General features: G+C 42.4%; 1 protein-coding gene across 1 annotated transcript in view; it reads right to left on the bottom strand.

Moving 5' to 3' along the window:
* Positions 1-451: 451 nt before the first annotated feature.
* gask1a (golgi associated kinase 1A) overlaps positions 452-26,872 on the bottom strand; it is a 58,405-nt gene continuing 31,984 nt past the window's right edge. The window contains exons 4-6 of the mRNA XM_072570950.1: positions 15,634-15,756; positions 9,022-9,125; positions 452-1,885 (exon numbers count right to left, since the gene is read on the bottom strand). Coding sequence (XP_072427051.1) covers positions 1,684-1,885; positions 9,022-9,125; positions 15,634-15,756 — 429 coding nt within the window. The 3' untranslated portion in view covers positions 452-1,683. The remainder of the gene's footprint in view (positions 1,886-9,021; positions 9,126-15,633; positions 15,757-26,872) is intronic.

Here is a 26,872-nt window from a genome sequence, read left to right as displayed (position 1 = left end):
AGAATACCATGATAGTTTCACTTCTTTCATGTGCAAATCACAAAACCTTTTTTTAAAAAGTTGCATTCTCAGGTTAGCCGTTAACAATGCTGATAGCTAGATAATATGTTGAAGCCCTGATGAAGGGCTTTTGCCCGAAACATCGATTTTGAAGCTACTTGGATGCTGCCTGAACTGCTGTGCTCTTCCAGCACCACTAATCCAGAATATGTTGAAGGTGTTAGCCCCCTGTGTTCTGTGTCTATGCCATGATGTTTAGCATGGTATTCTAACAGATAAAAGGCTTAACAGACAATCAATTTTTCAATGTATAATTTCAGTTACATCACACTGTAAAGTTTTGCTATAAATTCTGTGTGTTAGGATTGAGCCCTCCACTACCACCTGATGAAGGAGCGACGCTCCGAAAGCTAGTGTGCTTCCAATTAAACCTGTTGGACTATAACCTGGTGTTATGTGATTTTCTACATTCAACACCCTAATGTAATCTCTTTCGGGTACGAATGAACCAAATCCTGAAAGATTCAGAAAAAGTTTAGCTGTTGGTTAATGGGATTTAGGATGCATCCCTTACTCCTAAATGCAAATTAATACCAGTTCAATGGGTGCATCTGACCATGTAGCTTCGTCTCCTGTAATAGAAACATTGTATGAATCATTTCACTTCAGAAGTCTATTCTTTGAGAAAAATTGGATTGTACTCTGTATCCTGCTATATTATAAATGGAGTTTAATAGGTGCAGGGGACAACTTTGCAGAGTGTATTAAACTTAAAAGCTCATATCTAAATTTCTAAGGAAAGCTGTAGTTTCATTATGACATATGGTTGTTATTTGTGATTTTGAGGTGTGGCATGCCAGAAATAAAAAGTGAAGTCAGTCAAAATCAAATTACTAGCTTGGTCACACATCAATTCTAAGCTTTCCTGGGGGATCGGAATAGAACCGATACTAATTACAGGTGCATTCCCAACAGGTCTTTTAATTACTTCAAGTAATGATGGCAGATTTCAGTGTATGCACTAGTTTTAGTTTAGTTACCGAAGTATAACTGAAACATCAGGAGAAATTATTTACATTCTTATTTAACATATATGGTACATATTATAACATTTCTGTACTGGCAACACTGGCCACAAGAGAATGGAGTCTACACTGCTGAGGGCCAGGAGTTAGGCATCGAGAGGCAGGCAGAGGGTACAAAGGTTTAAATGATTTGTTTTCTAACCAAGGATTGGATGAAGATTGTTGATTTAAATTTAAAATCTGGCAACAAACTTTAGCAAACATTTTTGACTGCGAGAGCTGGTCAATGTTTGCTCCCTTCCCCCTACCCTACAACTGACGCAACACCTCAGCTGGCCCCTCCCTGAAACATTTAAGCATCCCTTTCCATAAGAACGGGCCAGGGTGAGGGACCACAAACACCAGGAGGGTGCAAGTCCCTTGCTATTGCATTTCCGAGAGAATTCACAGTGAATGTGTTTGAATGCATTAAAGCAAAATTACTGCAAACTTGGATTGATAACTGTCTGTCTTTCTGGTGATAATAATGTCTCCAAAAGTCTCATCATGTATGCAACATGAGACATTGTGGTCTTTCGGATTAGGCTTTCCATCTCTGGTTGCAAACAACTGATAGCTAAATATCATACTTTTGACTGTCGATTGTATTGAGTTCATATTATTCCTGAACTAATTTGATATTATTTTCCTGGATGTATTTGAGCAATAGTTGAGCCCTCCTCTCTATGACCTGAACCAGCTTCTTCAGGCCTCTCATCCCATTGTGACTGCCCCAGAATTCAGCGTCCATGTGCAGAGACCTCAGCAACCTCTTCTGTAAACATCCAGACTGTAAAACTGAGATGACATTTGCAGGAAACCTAAGGAAGAGAGAGACACCAGAACCCATTTATTATTATCCAAAACATTGCTGACTCACCCAGACACCAATTCCCGTTCACTCATCATTCGACTTGCTTGTTGATCTGCATTGGTCCAGCAATGCTTCAATTTTAAAATTCTCATTTTTGTCTATACCTTTCCTTGGCCCTCCGTGTTGCTGTAACCTTCTGGAAGGCGAGGATTTCATTAGCCCTTAATTCTGGTCTCTTGAGTACCCTGATTTAATTTTCTTTTCTTTGTTTTTATCATATGCAGAAACACTTTTACACACACAGGTGTTTTATTTTCATCTTATTAACAACCACTAGTAAACCACCCATGTTTCCAATTGAATAACTTAGATGCAAAATGTATTAAGGGCAATACAAACAGTCAAAAGTGAGGGAACGATAAGGAGAAGGGGGAGGAGGTTAAACCAAAATGGAGATAGAATGGGATCCCATATTTTAACCAACCTGTTCAGCAATGTTATTACACATCTTTGGAGCAAATGTCGCTTGAACCCAGGCCTCCTGGCTGAGAGGAAGGGGCACTACCACCATGCCAGAAGAGCCCCTCATCCCCGATTTTAATCACTCCAGCATTGATGGTTGTCAGCTGCCCCCAAATTCTGGAATTCCCTCCCCAAATCTCTCAACATCTCTTTTCTCTGCTAAAATACACCTCTAAACATGTAAATGAACTTTTGGGTCATCTACTTTAACATCTGTTATATCAAGTTACTGAGGGCAAGAAAGATGGGATTAAGACAGAGTGCACTAAAAGAGATGGAAGAACTAAAATGTTCCACTTTCATGAATGTTTTTAAAAAAATATTCGACATGAATTACATTTTGAAGGAATAAGATGTAACTTCTTTAAAGTAGAATTTTGGGGTCGGAGAGGCAATCTGGTAATAATTAAGAACCAACAACATTTGGCCCTGCTCACCCTTCTTTGTGTTCCAGACGGACCGCTCCCTTATCACTCCTTGGTTCGCACCACTCTCCCCACCAACCCCACTTCCACTCCAACCGTAAAAGATGCAAAACCTGCCAGCACACCACCTTCATCCAGGACCCAAACAGTCCTTCCAGTTGAAACAGAGGTTCACCTGTCTCTCTTCCAACCTAGTTTACTGTATCTGGTGTTCCCAATGTGGTCTTCTCAGGTATGTTTAGTGGATAAACATAGGAACTTGGCACCCTTTCATGTATTTTAATGCATAGCCTCTCTGCAAGGTACTGGTGCAGCAAAGGCTGTGAAACAGCAGGGAAAATCTCAGCAACTTCTGGGCTTCTGCATTTTACTGCACCACTGTCTGATTTATTCCATTATTATGCAAATACAAACCAGGCCTTTACCTAGTTTTATCAGATACTTAATTTCCAAAGCCATGCTGTGCAATGCCTTTCAAACAAAAAATCAAAATATAATTCAACTGGTCATTCTAGAGTTTTATTCAATTTTAAGGCCATTAATATTTGCTCTGAACAAAATTTTAAAATTTTAAATATAGAATGAAAGTTTGGTCAAAATATTTAAAATAGAATATAATAAGCTGGTCGCACATAATATTAGGAGAGCAGATGTAACCATTAAGAAATCTGTGACAGGCATAAATAAAGGATCAGAAATATCTCTTTCTGCAAATAGCAAGGTACTTAGATTTGGAAATCGATCAAAGGAATCTTTAGACAAATTTCATGGAATTTGTGTAGGGATCAGGCAGAAGGACCAATGGACAACTACTGCCTGAGGATTTGTAGTTCTGCTACATCATGTATTGTACAGTTCTAGCTAATGCCTCAGATTGTGTCTAGCATAGCTGCATTATGCATTTATCTTATAGTACATATTAGTGTTGCCTCATGTATGTACAATGAAAGTACACAATCTTTTAGCACTTTTCCAACTGTGGATTATTGTACATTCCCAGCTTTAATTAATTTTAGACATTCATGGTCATTCCTCCTCCTGTCCAGGACCTCAGATCTGGAATTTCTTCTCTATACCTCTCTGACGTTTTCTGTTTCTGGAAAGCTTTCCTTAAAACATTCAAACAAGTTCTTTTCCTTTGGTTTCGCAACAATCTTTCTCTGGTAACATTCCTGCATCTGAGATGACACACTATAACTTGTAGTCTTCTCACATTATGTGCACTTATAGGAACAATGCTGTTATCTTGTTGGGTGTTGCACAAGTGGTGTAAGTGAATTGAGGAAACATCATGCAATCTCCAGCACCACTGACAGCTCACTGCATAGTTAATTCTTTGTGAATTTAGAATCTCTACAGGCTGTTATGAATATTTATTTAAGTTACTTGTGTTTCCTCGACTTGACAGTCTAAAATGGCTCAGATATGAATTCTGTACAGGGCTGGCCAGTTTCAGCAGAAAGCTCGTAATATTTGAAGAAGGTCTGCTGAGGTAATTCTGCTGCCACACACACATCTCTAGGGTAAAGTGGTTTGAACAGCTGGTTTTATATATTTATGGATTTATATCGAGGTTTTCATCCAGGAATGTGGACAGATGAATCTCTCTTCATACCACAGTATTTCAGAAATCTCCAAGAACAACATCTGCAAAACCAACTGGAAGCATCAGCCTGTGCAATATCTCAGTTAGCTGCATTACTTAAACTCATTAAATTCTGATGGCCTGCTGAATCTGAGTAATGAAACAGCATATATTCAGCGCACATTGAATGCTCCAATCAGGCAGCTTTGGGTGTTGCAGGCAGCGTTGTACATTACATTCAGGTACTGACAGTGCATGCTGCATCCAGTTTGCACTGTCCACAGTAGTCAGAGGGTTTTGCACAGAGCTGTTACTGGAGTGCAGGGTATGGAAATACAGTAACCCCATTATCCATTGGTAAAAACGAAGGCAAGTTATTAAAGTGACACCGACTGAAGACAGACAAATAAAGAAGAGAAAAAGAATGAGAAATATTAAAAAAAAGTGAGAAAAGAAAATGAAAAGAGACATAAATAATGCAGAAGGATGTTGTCACACCAATTTTCTCAATGATAGTACTAGGAATCATGTTTTGAATACCTTTTTGCATCCGTGTAGTTTTGGAAAGGTATAACTCACTGGTCTATTTGTGTTCACACACACGCGCACACACACATACACAAACTCACACACACAAATATACACAAACTCCTACACACACACACATTCATGCAGACTGTCTCTCATACACTCACACATACACTCCCACACTCATACATGCAGCCTCTCACAGACGTATATCCCTTTACACTCACACACATATACACACAGTCTCTCACAGACATCCATTACTGTGCCCTCGTCCCCAACACCCACACCCACATGCACACAAACACATGTAAGTTTGTGGGGTGAATTTGTACTTGCAAATTACATTTTACTTTGCTCAAAAACTGCATGAATCCATATAAGATTCTGTAAATCCCTTTTAGATTAGAATCAATCTGACTATTGTGGCACAGTCTCACACAGGGAAGTTCACACCAATACATTGTCTGGGCCAACATGACACTAATTCTTAAAGTACACTTGAGAATGTAACTTTTAAAAAAGTTTTGCGATTTACATATGAAAGAATTGAAACCAACATGCCAATTCTAAAAGATTAGACACTTAACAAAAAATCTAGGTCTTTTTCAATATATCATTTCAGTTACATCACACTGTAAACTTTTGCTATAAATTCTGTGTCTTTCAGTCTTATACTCCACAACCACCTGATGGAGTAATGCTCTGAAAGCTAGTACTTCCAAATAAATCTGTTGGACAATAACCTGGTGTTGTCTGATTTTTAACTTCCCTGGTCTAGTCATGTCAATGTTACTCTTTGACCCTCAGACAAGGGAGGGAATAGATATGCTAATTTTTAAGGTATATTTTATGCCAATATTTTTGAAGAAACTACACTAATGGATGTGTGCAACTCGTCACATTTGAGGTTTTGGGGAGGTGATGCCATAAAGCATGTGATTAAAAACATAGGGTTTAAACTGAACAATACTTGCTACAATGCACAAAATTTAAAAGCATCAATTTCCTATGCTTGGTAGAATCACTGAAACTACAATGATATTCAGCTCTGAAGAGGCCATTCAGCTGATGTCAGCTATCACTGTTTATTCTAACCTGATTAGTCTGTTCTTTATGCATTTTTACATTCATCCTTTCAAAATATTTGTCCTTTAAAACATTACCACAGTTCGTGCATTATAACCACTATGACATTGAGTTTTAATAACTCTGTGCAACATTTTTAATCTCAGGTGTAATTTTCTCAGTGAAAACCCTAAATTTCTGACTTCTGGTTACCCATTTCTCACTCTCAGCGCAAATAATTATTCATTGCGTATTCTCTCAAGGTAATTCGAAATATTGAAAAGCTCTATTGAACCTGTTTTCTATCTTTTGTACTTTGTGAGGAAATCAACCAATTTTCCAAAGCTTTGTTCATTAATGACAGCCTCCCCTTTCTGGTTTCATTACAGTGAATATTTCTAATTGCATGTGTGCCTAATCCATGAACTTCCTGCAAGGTGTTGCTGGCCTTGGGCTGGTTAGCTCAGATGGCTTGCATGTGAATCAGGTTAATGCATGGGATTTGATCCTTCTTCCAGTTGAGATAGACTTGGGTCCTGTCTCCAATAGTTAAAGAAAAATCATGGCACTTTTTTGTGGTTCAGCAAATGAAGCTGCTCTCAGCAGATTACTGAACAAAAACAATGTAGATTAACGATCAAGCCCACTTGATTGGCTCCACATCCACAAACATACATTCCCTCAATAATTGTTGGTGAGTAGTAGCAGTGTGAAAATCTACAAGATGCACTGCAGAAATTGACCAAAGACCCTTAGACAGCATCTTACAAACCAATGATCCCTTTCATGTAGAAACAAGGGCAGCAGATAGAGGAGATCACCACCACCTGCAAGTGCCCCTCCAAGCCACTCATTATCCTGGCATGGAAATGCCTCACTGCTCCTTCACTGTCCTTGGGTCAAGATCCTGGAATTCCCTCCTTTATAGCATTGTGGGCCAACCCACAGCAGGTGAAGACGACAACTCACCACCACCTTCTCTAGGGCGGCATGGTGGCACAGTGGTTAGCACTGCTGCCTCACTGCGCCAGAGACCCGGGTTCAATTCCCACCTCGGGCGACTGACTGTGTGGAGTTTGCACGTTCTCACTGTGTCTGCGTGGGTTTCCTCCGGGTGCTCCGGTTTCCTCCCACAGTCCAAAGATGTGCAGGGTCAGGTGAATTGGCCATGCTAAATTGCCCGTAGTGTTAGGTAAGGGGTAAATGTAGGGGAAGAGGTGGGCTGCGCTTCGGCGGGTCGGTGTGGACTTGTTGGGCCGAAGGGCCTGTTTCCACACTGTAAGTCTAATCTAATCTAATCTAAAACTAGGAGCATACTGGTCAGTCAGCAATACTCACATCCTATAAATGAGCAAAAAAAAAACCTCCAACTGTGGCTAATTGAATATTTTGTGCAAGTTCAAAATCCTTTTCTTTCTTTAATATTTGACAACTCTAATAAAATCCAGAGTTTAATTTGCTTATGTTTTGGTCCTGTATTTACCTATATTCCTCCAAGGACCGATGAATATACCTTAAAATTATCTTTCCCTAATAAAGATCTGTGTAGAATATTGTTTAGGCCATTGCCTCTTGTTTTGTTAAGAAAACATTTTATATTTAAGAATAAATGTAGCACAGATATTTTCAATGCCTGTATTCAATGAGAGAATTACATATTACAACAGTAGACCACTGTGGTTCAATGGGTAACACTTGTTTCGTAATCTGAAGATTATGGGTTCAAGTCCCTGGCAGAGAGTGGAGGATATAATCCAAATTGATGCTCCCATTGAAGTTCTTTGGAAATGCAGTATTGTCAGAAATGCTGTCCTCTGGATAAGATGTTAAACAGAGGCTCCACCTGTCCTTTAAGATGGATGCAATATATTCTACAACCCCTATTCAAAGAAAAGGGCAGGGGAGGGGGGAGGGATGTTCTCCCTGATATCCTGATCAATATTAGACTTCCAACAAATTTAACTAATGCAGATTATGTCGGCATTAACACATTGTTATCTGTATGTAAATCGCAGCTGCATTTTGTACATAACTACACTTTAACAAATATTTATTAGTTGTAAATCACTTGTGATGTCCTGAGGTCATGAAAGGTAGAGAACATGAGATATCATTTTTCAGTACTGTCTCATCTGCTGAGGTGGGAGGACACCTGTAAGACGTTGAGATATGTTTTTCTTGTGCACTAACTTGTGACTCTGAAATGTTTCTCTTATTTGAGGAATAAGTTTTTGAGGTTTCATCTTCCCACACCATAAACTGAATTTTAATCACAGGCTTTGGGACCATGACACGTAGGACCAAAAGACTATACTTGACAGCAGAGGAATCCACTCAATATATTTCTGGAGGTAATCTTTTACTTGCCTATATTTGGCATATGGGCAGGATTTCCATATCACTGGCCCATTGTGAGTGCCAATAATTCCAACTAGGAGAGTCAGACACAGCCATAGACCATTAGGAACAGGTAGTTCCTTACAAATAATCAGATGGCAGAATGCTGATCAGAAGAGAAATTCCTCTGGAGGACTTTACGAATGGGTTTTCCATTTTAATGGCCCCTCTTCAGGCAATGGGAACTCCTCCTCTGGTGCCACCTCCTCCCCCAGAAGTGGGCCAATCTCTATGGACTTTCCATGTGATGGGTATCAATCTGCTGCTGGCAATATGTCATTGGGGCCTTTTATACTCCACTGGATCAATCTGGCACCAAGCGTCAGCAGAACGGCAGGAGGGAGCCGCTATTCACCATTTACCAAATACCAAACACTTCATCTCTCCTTTCCATTCTCTCCCTCTTGCCAGCCTCTGTTCCCACTACCCAGAACCTGGTGAAATTCATCTCTGTGTGTCCCCTCCATTGGCTACTGACTATAGTTCAGTTGCTGTAGCTGTTCCATGAGTCCGAGGTTTCAACTCCCTAGCATGGGTTCTAAGCATTACTGAATTTGGGAGATATTGACATCAATGTGAGAAAATGTTTTAGGAATCTGACAATGAAGGCGTACTTACTCGTCAATGCCTTCCAACAATTTGAAGTTGAGGTTGTTTTCATGCTGTAGAAGTCTTCCTGCATTGTCGATGTACACAAGTTGAGATGGATTTCCTTTTCGAACCTAATGCAATAATTTACATTCATTAATACAATCTAGGTTTAGGCACTTGTATACTTTCCAGTTGCTGATATCAATCAGGAATGGTAATTTTTTCAATAATTCTCATTTACCACTTGCTCATCCTATTATCTATATCTTCCAGAACAGAGGAGACTGGAAAGTGTCCAATTGAAAACCCATAATGATTAGGAAGTACATCTCTGCAAAGATGTGCCCAACCAGGAATCTCCATCATTCGTCTCACCAATATTTGATGGATAGGTTCCTTAATTTAAATGATTGACCCAAATCACCTGCTGCAGGATCACCTACAAACTCGGCACAGATGTGGATGATTTTTCTCTCCCCAATTTTCCACAGCACAGGATGTTTCTAAGCTACTGCAGAGGACATCTGTTCAACCAAGTCTTCAGCTAAACCCTGTGTAAAATGTGTGACTGATTCCATTTTTTTATCATGTTTCAGTTTAAGAGGAGATGCCATCTGGAGAAGACTTTGAACATTTTGTAGTTGGAAGGCTTCCCAAGCGTCCAAAGTATTTTAGATGGAACTCATTAAGCCATCAAAGCTCCAGGTGACAATAAAAGTTTTGTACACTGTCTTAAAGGGAAAAAGGTCCTGAAAATGCTTCAAAGGTAGGGATAGGCAAAATAATGGAAAAGATTAGGAGGAGTTACTGAAAGCCTTGTTGAATAGACATACATATATTTAAAGGGTGGTGGAGACGTTGCAGGATTAGGAGGGGATTCCAAGTAAGGAGGATACATTGACTAAAGACTAAAGACATTGCTGATGAGGCAAAGAAAAGAATTGGAGGAGCTAGATGTTGACTTGAATTTTGCACTGCAGGAAGTCAGAGAAACAGAGGGTAATAAAATCATGCAGGAATGCACAATTTTTAAAAATTGGGGGTAGAAAGGGCAAAAATAGTCACAGGGTAAATAATCAGTGGGACACAGTAGTCCAAGATTTTTTGCTGGATGTAGTAGTCCAAGATTTGTACAACATAGAAATTATGTTGAATGGAAGAGATTAACAAAGAAAGGATGGGCGTACTGAATTCTGGGGACGATCAAGGCGTGAGGTGGGCAATATTGTAGAAATGGAACTAAGTGAACTTTGTGGTGGAAGTCATGATTTGGAGATGCCGGTGTTGGTGGGGTATACAAAGTTAAAAATCACACATCATCAGGTTATAGTCCAACAGGTTTATTTGGAAGCACTAGCTTTTGGAGTGCTGCTCCTTCATCAGGTGGTTGTCCGATGTGTGCGATGTTTTTGGAGATCCTCTCTACTTTAAGCCGGCAGTTAGTGGTGTCGATGGTAGTCACAACCACCTGATGAAGGAGCAGCACTCTGAAAGCTAATGCTTCCAAATAAACCTGTTGGACTATAATCTGGTGTTGTGTGATTTTTAACTTTGTGTGGAGGGGCTGTCTAGTCTGAAACTCAGGAATGAATAGAACATCAACATTGTAAAGGATTTGAATCAGAGACTGACAATTGTGGATGAAAAGGAAATGGTGACAAGCAAGTAGACTTTGTGACTAGTAGATCAGAAAATGATGGTTGAGATCTTTCAAATTTGGTGTTTGAACACTCACTTGATGTCAGCAAAGCAGTCTAATCACACAGAGGCAATCAACATATCCAGGAAATTGATGGAGAAGAGACTTAGGGAATGGTATTCGCATGGCTGTGAAAATTAACTTATTGTCTGTGGATCCCATCAGAAAGCACCAAGCTAATTCATTGTCTTCTCTGTTTCAGACACTGCTCTTGCAGTCAGGCACTTAGCTTAGTGCTGTAGAAGCACAATTTCCTGACCTTGTGAACTAGACTACGTTATTGCACAGATGAGGAAATTCTATATTTGCAGCACAAAATTACCAAGCTGTGAAACTGCAGATGTGGTAAGACAGGTGGCAAATTAGTTGTTTGGTATTCGACTTTACTTCGAAAGGAATGAAATGTATATAATGGTTGCGCTACCCTTTTTCTTCTTCTGGGATTTTTGCTTATTGAGCGTACATTTGTCAACTTTCTTTCCAGAATGCAATCAAAAGAGACAGAGAAACATCGTTTGGGACTGATCACTAATTCATTGCTGGAAATGGTTTGAGATTGGACAGCTCCTTTTTGTATACTTGCAAAGCATCTTGTTGTCTCTCTTGGTTTTTACTTTCCTTAAAAATTTGTTTTTTTTTGGTTTGCTTAATGGGTGATCAGAGAGCTGGCAAGTAACCTGCTATCAGTACTTGTTAAAACAACGTTGCTTTGAAAGGCAGCTAATTGTTTGAGAACAAAACCTATTCATTCATCCACCTTCGCCTTTACCAATCCTCAGTATGTCTCATGTTATTGAGGTCTGTGTGAGAAATCACTGACAAATCTCCGTGTCCAGACATTTCTTGACACTATGTGCTAAAGAAAATCAATTGTACATGACCACTTACCCCTTCTAACCTTAATGTTTCTTTTTGCTGTATTAACTGATTTACTCTGTGGAATTTCTTTTCAATAAATTGACACTGCTACTTGGCAGTATACTAAGTACAGAGCTGTTTTACTGCCGTATGTGCCAATTATAATACAATTTCCCTTCTCTGATCAGATGTGTTCCAGGTATTGCTGTTCTAGTGAGGATTAGGACATGCAACCAGCTATAGGAGTGCACAGTAGCAATACAAAATATTTTCCAAACTGACATGCAGGAAACAAATAGATTTCTCATGTCAGTGCTTAATGGTCATACCTTTTTCCTGAGGCTGGCCTTTCTAAAAATTTATACATTCCAATGACATCACCTTTCATTCTTCTAAACTCTAGACAATATAGTTGATAATCCACTGGGAGATACTTATCAAAGTAAAATGTACTCTTGGAATTTCATTGAGTTAAAAGAAGAAGATAAAGGCATTTTAGATCCATATTTACACGTTGGAGTCAGGGTTACGGGAAGTGTGTGTGCCTATTCAATGATTTCCTTATCAAGAATATGACTTTTTTTTGTGTCAAGGACAGTAAGTTAACCTGAGAATAGAAAGTTCACAATCAATTTAAATGCAGCATGGAATGCTCCTTATAAAAGGTCAGTTCTCTATGATTCTTGTGTAGTAAGAAATTGAACATGACTTGTGTTTAAAGGATTGAAACGTCAATTTTTATCGGTATAAATTGTAAAATGTTGGACTATGTTAAAAAATATTAATATAATGGATAAGCACTTTTAACTGCCAGTGATGCATTATTAAAATGCAGACGCAGTGAAGTTACAGCACATGAATCCTGAGATTCTACCTCTACTGCAGTGTCTTGCCCTGTCCTAATAACTCATAGTTCCCTGGACTCCTGAGGATATATAGATGTCTTACTCAATGACTGAACATCCACAGCACTCTGGTTGAGGATGAAATATATTTTTACTGTTTATATTATTCTATAAGTCTGACAAAGATAACCTTGTTTGGTTTTGTGATATGTATGTGGAATGTCCAAGGTAAGCCAACAGGGGAACCACAGCCTTGGCACAGAAAGGCCTTGAATTCCACAGACGCATGAAAGTGGGCGCACATACATGAATAACATTCAGGTGGCATGAGGGGGTGGGCAAGGAGATGGGAAACCAGTGCAGGATGCTGCATTTCAGGAAAAAAAGCAGACTTTAGGAAACAGTTGGGGCTCAGAAAGATCATTTCAAAATCATTGATACCTGTGCAAATGTGTGAATGGCTGGCAACTATTCTAGCTTTTGAGGTCTTGGCCATTTATGGATACCTACCTTTCTAGTATGGAGAAAGTGAGGACTGCAGATGCTGGAGATCAGAGCTGAAAGATGTGTTGCTGGAAAAGCGCAGCAGGTCAGGCAGCATCCAAGGAGCAGGAGAATCGACGTTTCGGGCATAAGTCGATTCTTCTGCTCCTTGGATGCTGCTTGACCTGCTGCGCTTTTCCAGCAACACATTTTTCAGCTACCTTTCCAGTATGCCAATACATATGCTACGGACCCAAGTGCAGCACATTACAGGTATAACTCAGGAACAATTCTGTTCTTTGTACAGATGAGATGGGGTGCGACACCAGAATTCAGCCAATCACTCCATTCTGACATACACTACACAGTGTTACTTTGCTGGATGTGGATGTGGAAGGGGAATGTCTATGGTACTGAAACCTCACAGGGAAAGGCTGCAGGAGAGAAGGTGTGTGACATGGAGGGAGGTGATATTTAACTCGGGAAATATAGGATGTCATTTTATGCCAACCCTCATAGTGAGTTTGCTGGCAGGAGGCATTTAATTTAGTGGATGGTGGTAGGTGAGGTCATCGATATATTTTCGCATCCGCTCCAATAAAGTTCATGGTGGGAAGCCTTCTGCTTGTCACAATCAATGCCCAGTAATGAGTCTCATCTCACCACTGGTAACCATGAAGTGATGGACAGGGGCAGTCACCATGTGAAAAGCTTGACAGCGAACCTATGTGGTTGCTGATTGTGGACTTTTGGGTGGGGGGGTTCTCCTTCAATGAGACTCAGTCAGTACTTTAGTCAGATCAAAGCAGCTAGCATCTAGAAGGGGGTGGGGGTGTGAGGGGCCTGTGACAGTTACACCCTCCTATCCTTGCTGCCAGCACTCCTCCTCCCCCCTTACTGCAACCTGCACTTGTGACTCCCACCCCACCATTTCTCTCCTGTGGTCAGAGTCCATTTCAATCCAGAGCCTAAGTGGGTGACATGCCAGCAGCAGCCAATACTTTCCATCCAGTGTTGTTGGACAATATAACTGCTAGCTTCTGATTGGTTTATAGCTCCTAACCTACATGACCCCTCCCCCAGGGTCTTGATCTTAAGGCTGGCTCACTGCTGTCTAGTTAAATGTCTGTGAGGAGCATGATGTGGTCGCCCTTACTAAAAACAGAACGATATGGAGTTCTCATGTCTTCATCCAAAACCCCATCATATCCATTAATTCCAGCCCTAGGATTTGGTTTTATGGGAAGTCCACTCTCAGGAATGTCCAGACACCTTCTACGACCAATTAACATGGGAACAAACCACACCTTCTAGTCACAAGAATAATGGTGCCCATTCCCTGCACTCATACCTCCCTCCCATCTCTCAGTGCTGAGCCCCCAACCTCCATTCACTCTCCTTACATGATGCCACTGCCATTCTTATCAGGCAACTCTTCAATCTAAAGCTGTGTCAGAATGTTCCGGTATAGGACACTCGGGTGATAAGCTGCTAATGCGTGCTAGGGTTGTGCTTGAAATGATGTGGTCATTTGAACTTAGGGGCCAAAGTTTTTTTTTATTAGCCTTGGAACCAGCTACCGTTGAGCACGATGTGGATGGTTGGATGATGATAATCAGATTGGCTGTGATATCCTTCATTAGTAACCGCTTAAAGTTGCTGCCCAGGGTTCATGGATGAAATATGTCAGAGCCAGTGAAACTGTGCCAGTCAGTGAAAGAGAGTAGTAGGTAGGCATGATGGGCTGAATGTCTACCTTCAATGCTATATCATTTTTTGCCAGCAGTGAAACAGTTTTATTTCTGATTTTGAGCCTCAGCCACAAACTCCAACTTCTAACCTACTGCTGTTCTTTGCCTCTGCAGTCCTTGAAGGTTGAATGACTTCATAAGTAGTATTGGTGTCAGCGTCTGGCATATAGTCAGGATATATATCTGAAACCCTCAGACTGCGTGAACTGCTGAGACAGCAAAATACAGCCATAAGTAGCAACAACCTTAATCCTGAGTCAGAAAGTTGTGGGCTCAAGTCTCACTTGAGAGAGTTCAGCCCAAAACTCTTGGGCGGCACGGTGGCACAGTGGTTAGCACTGCTGCCTCACAGTGCCAGAGACCCGAGTTCAATTCCCGCCTCAGGTGACTGACTGTGTGGAGTTTGCACGTTCTCCCCGTGTCTGCGTGGGTTTCCTCCGGGTGCTCCGGTTTCCTCCCACAGTCCAAAGATGTGCAGGTCAGGTGAATTGGCTATGCTAAAAAATTGCCCGTAGTGTTAGGTAAGGGGTAAATGTAGGGGTATGGGTGGGTTGTGCTTCGGCGGGTCGGTGTGGACTTGTTGGGCCGAAGGGCCTGTTTCCACACTGTAAGTAATCTAATCTGTAAGTAATCTAATCTAATCAAAACCAAAGCTGACACTCCACGCACAGTGCTGAGGGAGGGCTGCATTATTGCAGGTACCATATTTCAGATGAGATGTTAATAGGCCATAGCTACTCGCTTTCCTTTTGGTTAATATTTACCCCTCCAACAAAATCACTAAAACCAGATTATCTTGTCATCATCACATTGCTGATTTTTGAATCTTGCTATGTAGAAATTGGCTGCAATATCTCCAATTACAAAAGTGACTTGATTTCAAAAAATAATTAATTGGCAGGAAGGTACTTTGTGATGTTCTACGGCAACAAGAGGTTAAAAAATGTTATATTTTCTTTCCTTTCGCATGGGACCATTCTAAAATTTCCAGTTCCTCACATACCAAGATATGCACGAGCAGATGGTCCTTAAGATTCCTGCATTTCTCATGCAGCAAATCTTCTACACAGGGTTCTGAGAAGTCTGGATTAAAACCGCAGCAATGTCGATCCAGGCGATCATGGACCTGAGGGAAACAAAAGCTCATTTGTGAATATAACAGATACATAAACATATGCCACATGTTTGGATCATCTCCACACCTTTGCAAAGTACCAGGACGTGTGCCAGTGAGGGCCAGCTCTTCAGCTCAGGCTTTCAGAAGCCTGCATGCAGAGGGAAAATTTAATGCAACTTTCCTAATATCATCAGTTACTGTGGAATTGACACAGAGGCCTCCAATTCTCTTGTATGCAAAAGACTGGAGTGCACAGATGTGAATTAAAGCTAGAATTTTTCCATAACCTAACTAATGTTAGTAGGATTTTTAAAGATTCATTCATGAGATGTGGGCATCACTGGCTGGGCTGGCCCATCCCTAGTCGCCCCTGAGAAGGTGATGGGGAAATGCCTTCTTGAATTACTGCAGCCCACTCATAGTGCCATTATGGAGGGAGTGCCAGGATTTTGACCCAGTGACAGGGTCTGGAAGGTCCTAACTTGTCTCCTCAACAGACTGGTTCTGATTTCAAATTTATGTCCCTTCATCCTAGATCCCTGCAAAACAGGGAAAAATCTTCTCTGCAGATGTCCTGACAGGTGCACTTGTGCTGAAATTACCCAGAAAATGTAACTCGAATTAGCCAGCATGACTGAACTGAGAATCACACCCAAACCCCTTCATCGCTCACACATCAACCCAAATCCCTCATCAACTCCCTTGGTCCAAACCGACTACAAACTCACACTGACCTAACCCCATCTGACCTCACTGTCCACCCAACCCCACTTCTCACTCAACTCAATTGCCACCTGACCTGTCCTAACTACCCCTTCATCCTAGCTGACCACTCACTAACCAGATTACTTGATCCAACTTCCAACCAACCCATCCTAAATCCCCATGACCCAACCATCTCCTGACCAACTACCCGCTCAACCCAACTGCCCACTCTCCTAGCCACCCTCTCACTCACTGAAAAGAATATTACCCTTCCAGGACAAGACTGTTCTGTACCCACATTGGCACAATACCCAGGATGATGACGTTCAGTCATGGTCCAGATGTTAACACATCAAGATGCTTCAGTATGATGATCTGATAGCCTTCAAAATTGGAGCCCTCATGCAACACTGAAAGAGCCAATTAAAGAGCTTTGAAGTTCATTAAGAAAGCAATAGACTTGAATAAAGCTTACACTTGCAATAACATGGTGTGTAGATGTACAAAATAGCAGACGAAGAACTCAGTTTTCAATTATTTGTGTTTAATCAGGCAGATTGAAATACAGCAGCTGGAATCAGTGATTAACCACTGCAGATCAGGTCTGTAGGTGAGAGCAGTCCTGAGTTAAGGTTTTATATTTGTTTACATTTTATGAGGATTTGAGACCTGATGTGTTTTGTAAAGTGCTAACCCATCCGCACTGCAACCTGTGTATCTGTAGGAAAATGAAGATAGTGATCTCCATGTGAGATACAACCTCCAGTGAGGAAAAGGATGAGGAAGGAGAGGAGGAGAATGAGAAAGAGAGGAAGAAGAATTGAAGTTCACGTGTAGGATCCACCTGAAGTTAAGGATGTCACTTGAACTGCTCAGGGTGAAAAGACTACAGAGGTAAAAATGGTGGGGCCTCAAAGGCATTGGGCAGCCAACTAACTTATAGAGAATGATCTGTTTGCAAAGCCTGTGGCATTGTACTGTAGGAGACTGAGACTCTCCAGACCCACAGTTATATCTCTTTGTATCATTCTGTGGAAGGGCAACCAGTTCCAGTGGCTCCATATGGTGACCATGGCCCTGAGTTTATTTTCTAAGTGCAGTTTTTCAGGTTCATGTGGGGTTACCCAGCCTGTAGCCCATCATCACAGTTAGGTTTTCACTGATGCAACGTTCCAATAATCTGTACAACAATTGAATTTACATTGATCACATCTGCCATTCTGAAAGATCCAGCAGGTTCATTGCAAAGGCAGGCTTCCTGAGGATACTGGGTGCCATCGACCACTCACACTTGCCATTAAGTCTCCAGCAGACCAGCCCTGTATATTCATCTACTGGAATAATTTCAATCTACAGTTGTTCAATTGATATGTGGCCACCAGCAATGAATACCACAAGTGTGTGTCCGATACCTTGGCAGCATTAACGATTCATACACATTGAGGACATCTCAGGTGCCAGGAATGTTCCATTGGTCTAATGCCATAGAGGGATGGCTGTTGGGGGACAAGTGCTATCCCTTGAAGAAATGGTTCCTAATATCTGTCAGGGTGCCTTGGATGGCAGTTAAATGAAGATACAATGATAACTATAGTACAACAAGGACAATCATTGCACGGACTGTAGATTTATACAGGTTGGAGAGGTCAGAAGAGGCTGTGGAGCAGTATGCTACAACTAAAGAGTCCCAAATGATTCCTGTGTATTGCACTTTGCGCAGCCTGAGATAAAGAGTGTGCAAAATGCAACATTGAGTCTTCTAATGAAAATCTCCCCTAAGAACATGAACAGCCTACCACATGCAAGGTCAGTTTAAGAAACCTCGTCAGCAATGATGTGTTGGGCTGAAGAGTCTGTTTCCATGCTGTATAACATGACTCTAATTGTGCACAGAGCTCCCCGCCCCATCACATTCAGCTGCAATTCAGAGGTGTTTGCACTCTTGCTGTGGATAATTTTGCAGAAACAGTCTTCTGGTTGTCTTCAGCTGTGAGGGCCCATTCAGGGAGGATGCTCATGCAACATTGCAGGAATTCTGCTTGTTGTCATAGCACTAGATAGTGGTGTCTTAAAGGCTGAATGGTGCAGGAATGGCTGGCCCCCTCAAATCTGTCCTGAGAGAATGTCTAGGTGTCAGCTGCTCAATGAGGTCCTTTTGCACATCCCTGCCTTCCAGAGAGGGATAAGGAGTAGTGGATGCTGTCCAGACACCAAGATGCCCTGTAATTCTGGGCAGACATCTCTGAAGTCCTTTCCACAGCATTCAATCCCTCACATGCTTCTCGCTGAACATCCAGCATCTGCCACCTTACAGACCATTCCATTGTGACAATCCTCCAACTGCCACAATCATGTTCCATTTCTCTCTCTATCCAGTAGATGCATGGGTGACTGTGAGGTGCCCTCACCAGCTTGTGCATCCCTCTGTGCCAAGTCATGAAACCCTGTTGAGATACCAGTATCTGTGCTGGTGCATGGTACAGAGAAAGGATGAGCTGCTGCATCCTCTGAATCTTCCTCTTTTATCTCTGAGGTCCCTCTTCAGAGCTGGGGTATTCAATGGTCCACCTGAGTAGGAAACAGAAAGGTGGAGGATCATTCCAAACTCATGGAAATTGTGAATACCCAACATAGTGAAATAGCAGCATTAAAATTACAGCTAGATTCCTCTCTTAGATTACATATCCCAAAATGTTTTACTCATACCAATAGTCTTATTAATAAACCATCACAATGCTCTAACCAACCCCCAACACATGAGAACGCTAATATCACAAATGAAATAAGGGTTGCATGACTGTACATGTCACCTCTACATTGAGGAGACTGGACGCCCTTTCGCAGAGTGCTTCAGGGAACATCTCCAGGACACCTGCACCAACCAACCCCACCACCCCATGGCCAACATTTCAACTGCCCCTCCCACTCTGCTGAGGATATGCAGGTCCTGGGCCTCCTCCACCGCCGCTCCCTCACCACCCGACGCCTGGAGGAAGAACGCCTCATCTTCCGTCTCGGAACACTTCAACTCCAGGGCATCAATGTGGACTTCACCAGTTTCTTCATTTCCCCTCCTCCCACCTTACCCCAGTTCCAACCTTCCAGCTCAGCACCATCCTCATGACTTGTCCTACCTACCAATCTTCCTTCCCACCTATCCGCTCCACCGTCCTCTCTGACCTATCACCTTCATCCCCACCTCCATCCACCTATTGTACACTTTGCTACCTTCTCCCCAGCCCCACCCACCTCCCATTTATCTCTCCACCCTGGAGGCTCCCTGCCTCATTCCTGATGAAAGGCATTTGCCCAAAACGTTGATTTACCTGCTCCTCAGATGCTGCCTAACCTGCTGTGCTTTTTCAGCACCACTCTAATCTAGACTCTGATTTCCACCATCTGCAGTCCTCACTTTTGCCTGTATGATTGTAGTGGCTATCATGGACCCTCCCTTTGAGCCTGTTACCAAGCTGGTTCTGTCAGCAGCACAAAATGTGCCCTTGAAAGCTTCACCTTCCCATCACCTTCCTTCAGTCTCACCTTTGTCAATGAGGTGACTCCATTTATAAGAAGCGAGCTCAAGGACTAGCTCCTTTATAGGTGTGAGAATAGCCAGTTCAGCCACTTTGCCTCCTGTCTGGCTCATCTACCTTGGAAACTGTAGGCCTGGTAATCCTGCAATAAAGTGGCATAGTCCGATTATAGAATCATAAGCACAAAACAGACCTTTCGGTCCAAGCAGCCCATGCCGACCATAATCCCAAATTAAACAAGTCCCATCTGCTCCTGGCACATATCCCTCCAAACATTTATGTACTTATCCAAGTGTTTTTTAAATGTTGTAACTGTACTTCCATTGGCCACTTCCTCTAGAAGTTCATTCCACATACAAACCACTGTGTAAAAATATTACTCCCCATGTCTTTTTTTAACTCTTGCTCCACTCATCTCGAATATATGCCCCCTAGTCTTGAACTCCCACAGCCTAGGGAAATGAGACCTGTCATCCACCTTATCTGTATGCCTCATGATTTTATAAAACATTAAAAGGTCACCTCTCAACATCCTACACTCCAGTGAGAAAGGTCCCAGCCTATCCAGCTTCTCTTTATAACTCTACCCTCCATTCCCTGCAACATCCTGAATTTCTTGAAGGGGCAGACCCAACTAATTGCAAACATAGTCGTTGGGATCTGCACTGCACTGCAGTCCATCCCCCCTGGCTCTTTACACAGTGACACAGAATCAGGGAGTCAAGGAGAGTAGAATTTGGGCTCAAGTTCTGGATCCCTTGCTGGAAAAGAGGAAGGTGCAAAAGGTCCTCATGGTGGAAGCTGAGCAGCTGGCAAAACCAGGACACCCATGGAACATTGAAGTGACTGTGGGAGGACATTCATTCTTATCTTCGCATGGTCACTCAGTTAAGAAAATAACTCCAGGAGCTGTGCCAAATTAAGGCCAGCATGGGGGTATCAGCGAGGTTTGAAGTCAACTAAAAGGGCCTACAGCAATTCCAGCTGCCAGCCACATAGTGAGACAGAAGCACAGGCAGGCCGGAGTCTGTGAGAGTGCCTCAACATGGAGGAACTCTGCAGTATTGTGAAAAAAAATTAAAGATCACACAGGAAGAAGGAAGACCCTGTCAACACCATCCACTGTCCCCCAGCTAGTCTATGAATGATCGCTGCGGGATGAGTCATCTCTGCTGCAATGTGCTACATCCTTCAGAGTTAGGAATACATTGGATAGATTTAAGGAAGGTGGTAAGGAAAAGCCAGAGGACTATAAACCGGTAAGCCTGACATCAGTGGTGGGCAAACTGTTGGAGGAGATCCTGAGGGACAGGATTTACGTGTATTTGGAAAGGCAAGGACTGATTAGGGATGGTCAACATAGTTTTGAGGATGGGAAATATTTTCTCCTGAACTTGATTGCATTTTTTGAAGAAGAAACAAAGAGGATTGATGAGAGGATGTTCTTTGTTTGTTAAGACAGAGCGGTAGACGTGATCTATACGGACTTCAGTAAGGCGTTCAACAAGGTTCCTTTTGTAGATGGTTAAGCAAGGTTAGATCACATGGAATACAGGGAGAACAAAGTATTTGGATACAAAACTGGCTCGAAGGTAGAAGACAGAAGGTGGTGGTGGAGGGTTGTTTTTCAGACTGGAGGCCTGTGACCAGTGGAGTGCCACAGGGATTGGTGCTGGGTCCATTGCTTTTTGTCATTTACATAAATGATTTGGATGTAAACATTGGAGGTCGGCCAGTTTACAGCATGAAGTGGATTACAGTAGCAAGGAACATCTCAGATTTCCATAGAGGTCATTTTGGAAGACTGAAGTACTCTTGTTGGGTCTTGTTTCATGTGCTGCAAGACAGCATTAACATTTATAAGCTATAGTGATATGCTGAAGTGTAGTTAACTCCAGGCAAACTGAAGCACTATTCATTAGCAGGTGGCAGGCTAAGCTTTACGCAGGTACAATGTTGCGATTATAGCCAAAGAAATGTAGCACAGCTTGCTGAAATTCCACAATAATGCTGGAGATCTCAAACACTCACACTCTACAACACTAACTCTTGCACTGTTCAGACAACTCGCTTCCAAAATAGCTTTCCCAACTGAAACTGAGTGCCTTTCTGTCTCTCAAATCTGTGATTCCATTCATGAAATTAGTTTTGGAAAAATAATCATGGACGTGACAATGTGGGACCTTTCCCCTCTGTTTCAAGGTTTTGAGGTGGGGGTGGGGTATGAGGTGTGTCCTCTCCTTTGAGTTCAGTTATTTCATGAAATGTCTGATAGTAGATTGAAATTACGTGGGAATTACAAAGACTTTATGAAAGAAAAATAAGCTATTGCAGTGTCAATGTTATACACAAGTCTTCCACCCTACTTCACTTCAATAGAACCCTCTATTCATTGTTAAAAATCACACAACACCTGGTTATAGTCCAACAGGTATATTTGGAAGCACTAGCTTTCGGAGCGCTGCTCCTTCATCAGGTGGTTGTGGGAGCGGTGCTCCGAAAGCTAGTGTGCTTTCAAATAAACCTGTTGGACTATAACCTGGTGTGTGATTTTTAACGTTGTACACCCCAGTCCAACACCAGCATCTCCAAATCATGATTCTATTCATTTTCCTCATGTGCTTATCAAGCTTCTCCTTACATGCATTGACACTAATTGGTTTAATCACCCCATGTGGGCACAACATTGGCAAATAGAATTGTATCCGGATAAGTGTGACATGATGCTTTTAAAAAGAGGATTACCAAAGCAAAGGAGTTCATGATAAACTTTCAAAGTACAGAGGAGCAGAGGGACCTTGGCATACATGTGTGAGAAACAAGTTGATAAGGTAGTGAAGATAGCATATGCGATACTTGCCTTTGTTTGTCAACAGGAGAAAGTGAGGACTGCAGATGCTGGAGATCAGAGCTGAAAATGTGGTGCTGGAAAAGCACAGCAGGTCAGGCAGCATCCAAGGAGCAGGACACACTTTTCTCATTCCTGGAGAAGGGCTCATGCCCGAAACATCGATTTTCCTGCTCCTTGGATGCTGCCTGACCTGCTGCGCTTTTCCAGCAACACATTTTCAGCTTTGTTTGTCAACACATTGAATATAAAAGCAGTGAGGTTATGATGGAATCGTATATAACATTTGCTAGGATATACTTTGGTTATTGTGTGCTGTTCTGAAAGCTACGCTGCAGGAAGGATGTGATTGCATCACAGAGAGTGCTGAAGAGGTTCACCAGGATGTTCCCTGGTCTGAAACATTTCAGCTATGAAGAGAGACTAGACAGGCTGGGTTGTTTTCCTTAGAGCAGAGATGGATGAAGGCACATCTGATTGAGGCAAACAAAGTTATGTGGGGCATAGATGGGGTGGATAGGAAGAAACATTTCTCTTAGTCAATAACTAGGGGCCATAGGTTTAATGTAAAGAGCAGATGGTTTAGAGGGGATTTATGGAAGAATTTTTCTGGAACTCACTGCCTGAGAGAGTGTTAGATGTGGGAACCATCACAGCATTGAAGAAGTACTTAAATGAATATGTGAAATGCCACAGCACACAAAGCTTTGGACCAAGTGCTGGAAAATGGGACTAGAGTAGATAGACAATAGACAATAGACAATAGATGCAGGAGTAGGCCATTCTGCCCTTCGAGCCTGCACCGCCATTCAATATGATCATGGCTGATCATTCCTAATTAGTATCCTGTTCCAGCCTTATCTCCATACCCCTTGACTCCACTATCTTTAAGAGCTCTATCCAATTCTTTCTTAAAAGAATCCAGAGACTGGGCCTCCACTGCCCTCTGGGGCAGAGCATTCCACACAGCCACCACTCTCTGTGTGAAGTAGTTTCTCCTCATCTCTGTCCTAAATGGTCTACCCCGTATTTTTAAGTTGTGTCCTCTGGTTCGGCACTCCCCCATCAACGGAAATATGTTCCCTCCTGCCAGAGTGTCCAGTCCTTTCATAAGCCTATACGTTTCAATCAGATCCCCTCTCAGTCTTCTAAACTCAAGGGTATACAAGCCCAGTCGCTTCAGTCTTTCCGTGTAAGGCAATCCTGCCATTCCAGGAATTGACCTCGTGAACCTACGCTGCACTCCCTCAATAGCCAGAATGTCTTTCCTCAAATTTGGAGACCAGAACTGTACACAGTACTCCAGGTGTGGTCTCACCAGGGCCCTGTACAGCTGCAGAAGCACCTCTTTGCTTCTATACTCAATCCCTCTTGTTATGAAGGCCAGCATGCTATTAGCCTTCTTCACGACCTGCTGTACCTGCATGCTTGCCTTCATTGACTGGTGGACAAGAACACCCAGATCTCTCTGAACAGCCCCTTTACCTAATTTGATACCATTGAGGTAGTAATCTGCCTTCCTGTTCTTGCCACCAAAGTGGATAACCAGACATTTATCCACATTAAACTGCATCTGCCATGCATCTGCCCACTCACCTAACTTGTCCAGGTCACCCTGTAATCCCCTAACATCCTCATCACATTTCACCCTACCACCTAGCTTTGTGTCATCAGCAAATTTGCTAATGTTATTGCTGATACCATCTTCTATATCATTTACATATATTGTAAAAAGCTGCGGTCCCAGCACGGATCCCTGCGGTACCCCACTGGTCACTGCCTGCCATTTCGAAATGGAGCCGTTAATCACTACCCTTTGTTTCCTGTTAGCCAACCAATTCTCTATCCAATCTAGTACTTTGCCCCCAATCCCGTGCGCCCTAATTTTACTCACTAACCTCTTGTGTGGGACTTTATCAAAAGCTTTCTGAAAGTCCAGGTACACTACATCCACTGGATCTCCCTCGTCCATCTTCCGAGTTACATCCTCAAAAAATTCAAGAAGATTAGTCAAGCATGATTTCCCCTTCATAAATCCATGCTGACTCTGTCCTATCCTGTTACTATTATCCAGATGTGCCGTAATTTCATCCTTTATAATAGACTCCAGCATCTTTCCCACCACTGAGGTCAGACTAACTGGTCTATAATTTCCTGCTTTCTCCCGCCCACCCTTCTTAAAAAGTGGCACAACATTAGCCGCCCTCCAATCCTCAGGAACCAACCCCGATTCTATTGAACTCTGGAAAATAATCACCAGCGCATCCACGATTTCCCGAGCCACCTCCTTCAGTACCCTGGGATGCAGGCCATCAGGTCCCGGAGACTTATCAACCTTCAGACCTAACAGTCTCTCCAACACCAAATCCTGGCAAATAGAAATTCCCTTAAGTTCAGGTCCTTCAGCCACTGTTACCTCAGGGAGATTGCTTGTGTCTTCCCCAGTGAACACAGATCTGAAGTACCCATTTAATTCCTCTGCCATTTCTTCGTTCCCAGTAATATATTCCCCTGCTTCTGTCTTCAAGGGCCCAATTTTTGTCCTAACCATTTTTTTGCCTTGGACATACCTAAAAAAGCTTTTACTATCCTCCTTTATATTCTTGGCCAGTTTACCTTCGTACCTCATTTTTTCTCTGCGTATTTCCTTCTTACTAATCCTCTGTTGTTCTTTAAAAGCTTCCCAGTCCTCCGTTTTCCCGCTTATCTTCGCTAAGTTATACTTTTTCTCTTTTAACCTTATATGTTTCTTTACTTCCCTTGTCAGCCACGGCCGCCCATGTCTCCTCCTGGGATCTTTCTTCCTTTTAGGAATGAACTGATCCTGCATCTTCTGCATTATACACAGAAATATCTGCCATTGTTCCTCCACGGTCTTCCCTGTTAAGGTATTAAACCATTGAACTTTGGCAGGTTGCTCCCTCATAGCTCCATATTTCCCTTTATTCAACTGAAATATTGTCACTTCAGATTGTACCCACTCCCTCTCAAATTGCAGATTGAAGCTTATTGTATTATGGTCACTACTTCCCAATGGCTCCTTCACTTCGAGGTCACTGACCAATTCTGGTTCGTTACACAATACCAGATCCAGAATCGCCTTATCCCTGGTCGGCTCCAGCACCAGCTGCACTAAAAATCCATCTCTGAGGCACTCCACAAAGTCTCTTTCTTGAGGCCCGATACCATCCTGATTCTCCCAGTCTACCTGCATGTTAAAATCCCCCATAACAACTGTAGTAACATCTTTGCGACAAGCCAATTTCAGCTCCTGATTCAACTTACCTCCAACATCCAGACTACTGTTTGGGGGCCTGTAGATGACTCCCATGAGGGTCTTTTTACCCTTAGTGTTTCGAAGCTCTATCCACACTGACTCTACATCCCCTGACTCTAGGTCCGCCCGCGCAAGGGACTGAATATCCTCCCTTACCAACAAGGCCACCCCACCCCCTCTGCCCGTCAGTCTATCCTTACGATAACACATGTAGCCTTGAATATTCATTTCCCAGGCCCTGTCCCCATGAAGCCACGTCTCAGTTATCCCCACAATATCGTATCTGCCAATTTCCAAAAGAGCCTCAAGCTCATCCACCTTGTGTCTAATGCTTCGTGCATTCATATATAGAATTTTTAATTTGTTACTGCTCTCACCCTTCCCCTCAACCCTTATTTCACTCAACTTTACAGCATGATGCCTTTTCCAGTTTTCTGCCTCCTTGATACAGTTGTCTTTCTTGACTTCTCTTGTTCTAACTACCCCTTCAATTTCCTTTTTAAACATCCAGCTTGTCCCCTCCCCCCCGCTACTTAGTTTAAATGTAGCGGTGTTGCAGCAGAAAACCTGCCTGCCAGAATGCCGATCCCTGTTCTATTAAGGTGCAAGCCATCTCTCTTGTAGAATTTATGGTTACCATAAAATATACCCCAGTGATCCAAGAACTTGAAACCTTGCTTCCTGCACCAGTTCCCCAACCACACGTTCAAGTCCATTATCTCCCGGTTTCTGGCCACACTAGCCCGAGGAACTGGAAGCAAA

Source organism: Chiloscyllium punctatum, chromosome 5 (genome assembly GCF_047496795.1).
Source record: "Chiloscyllium punctatum isolate Juve2018m chromosome 5, sChiPun1.3, whole genome shotgun sequence".
Classification (NCBI taxonomy): Eukaryota; Metazoa; Chordata; class Chondrichthyes; order Orectolobiformes; family Hemiscylliidae; genus Chiloscyllium; species Chiloscyllium punctatum.
The sequence above is the reverse complement of the archived record's forward strand: the minus strand, read 5'-3'. Positions and strand labels throughout refer to the sequence as shown.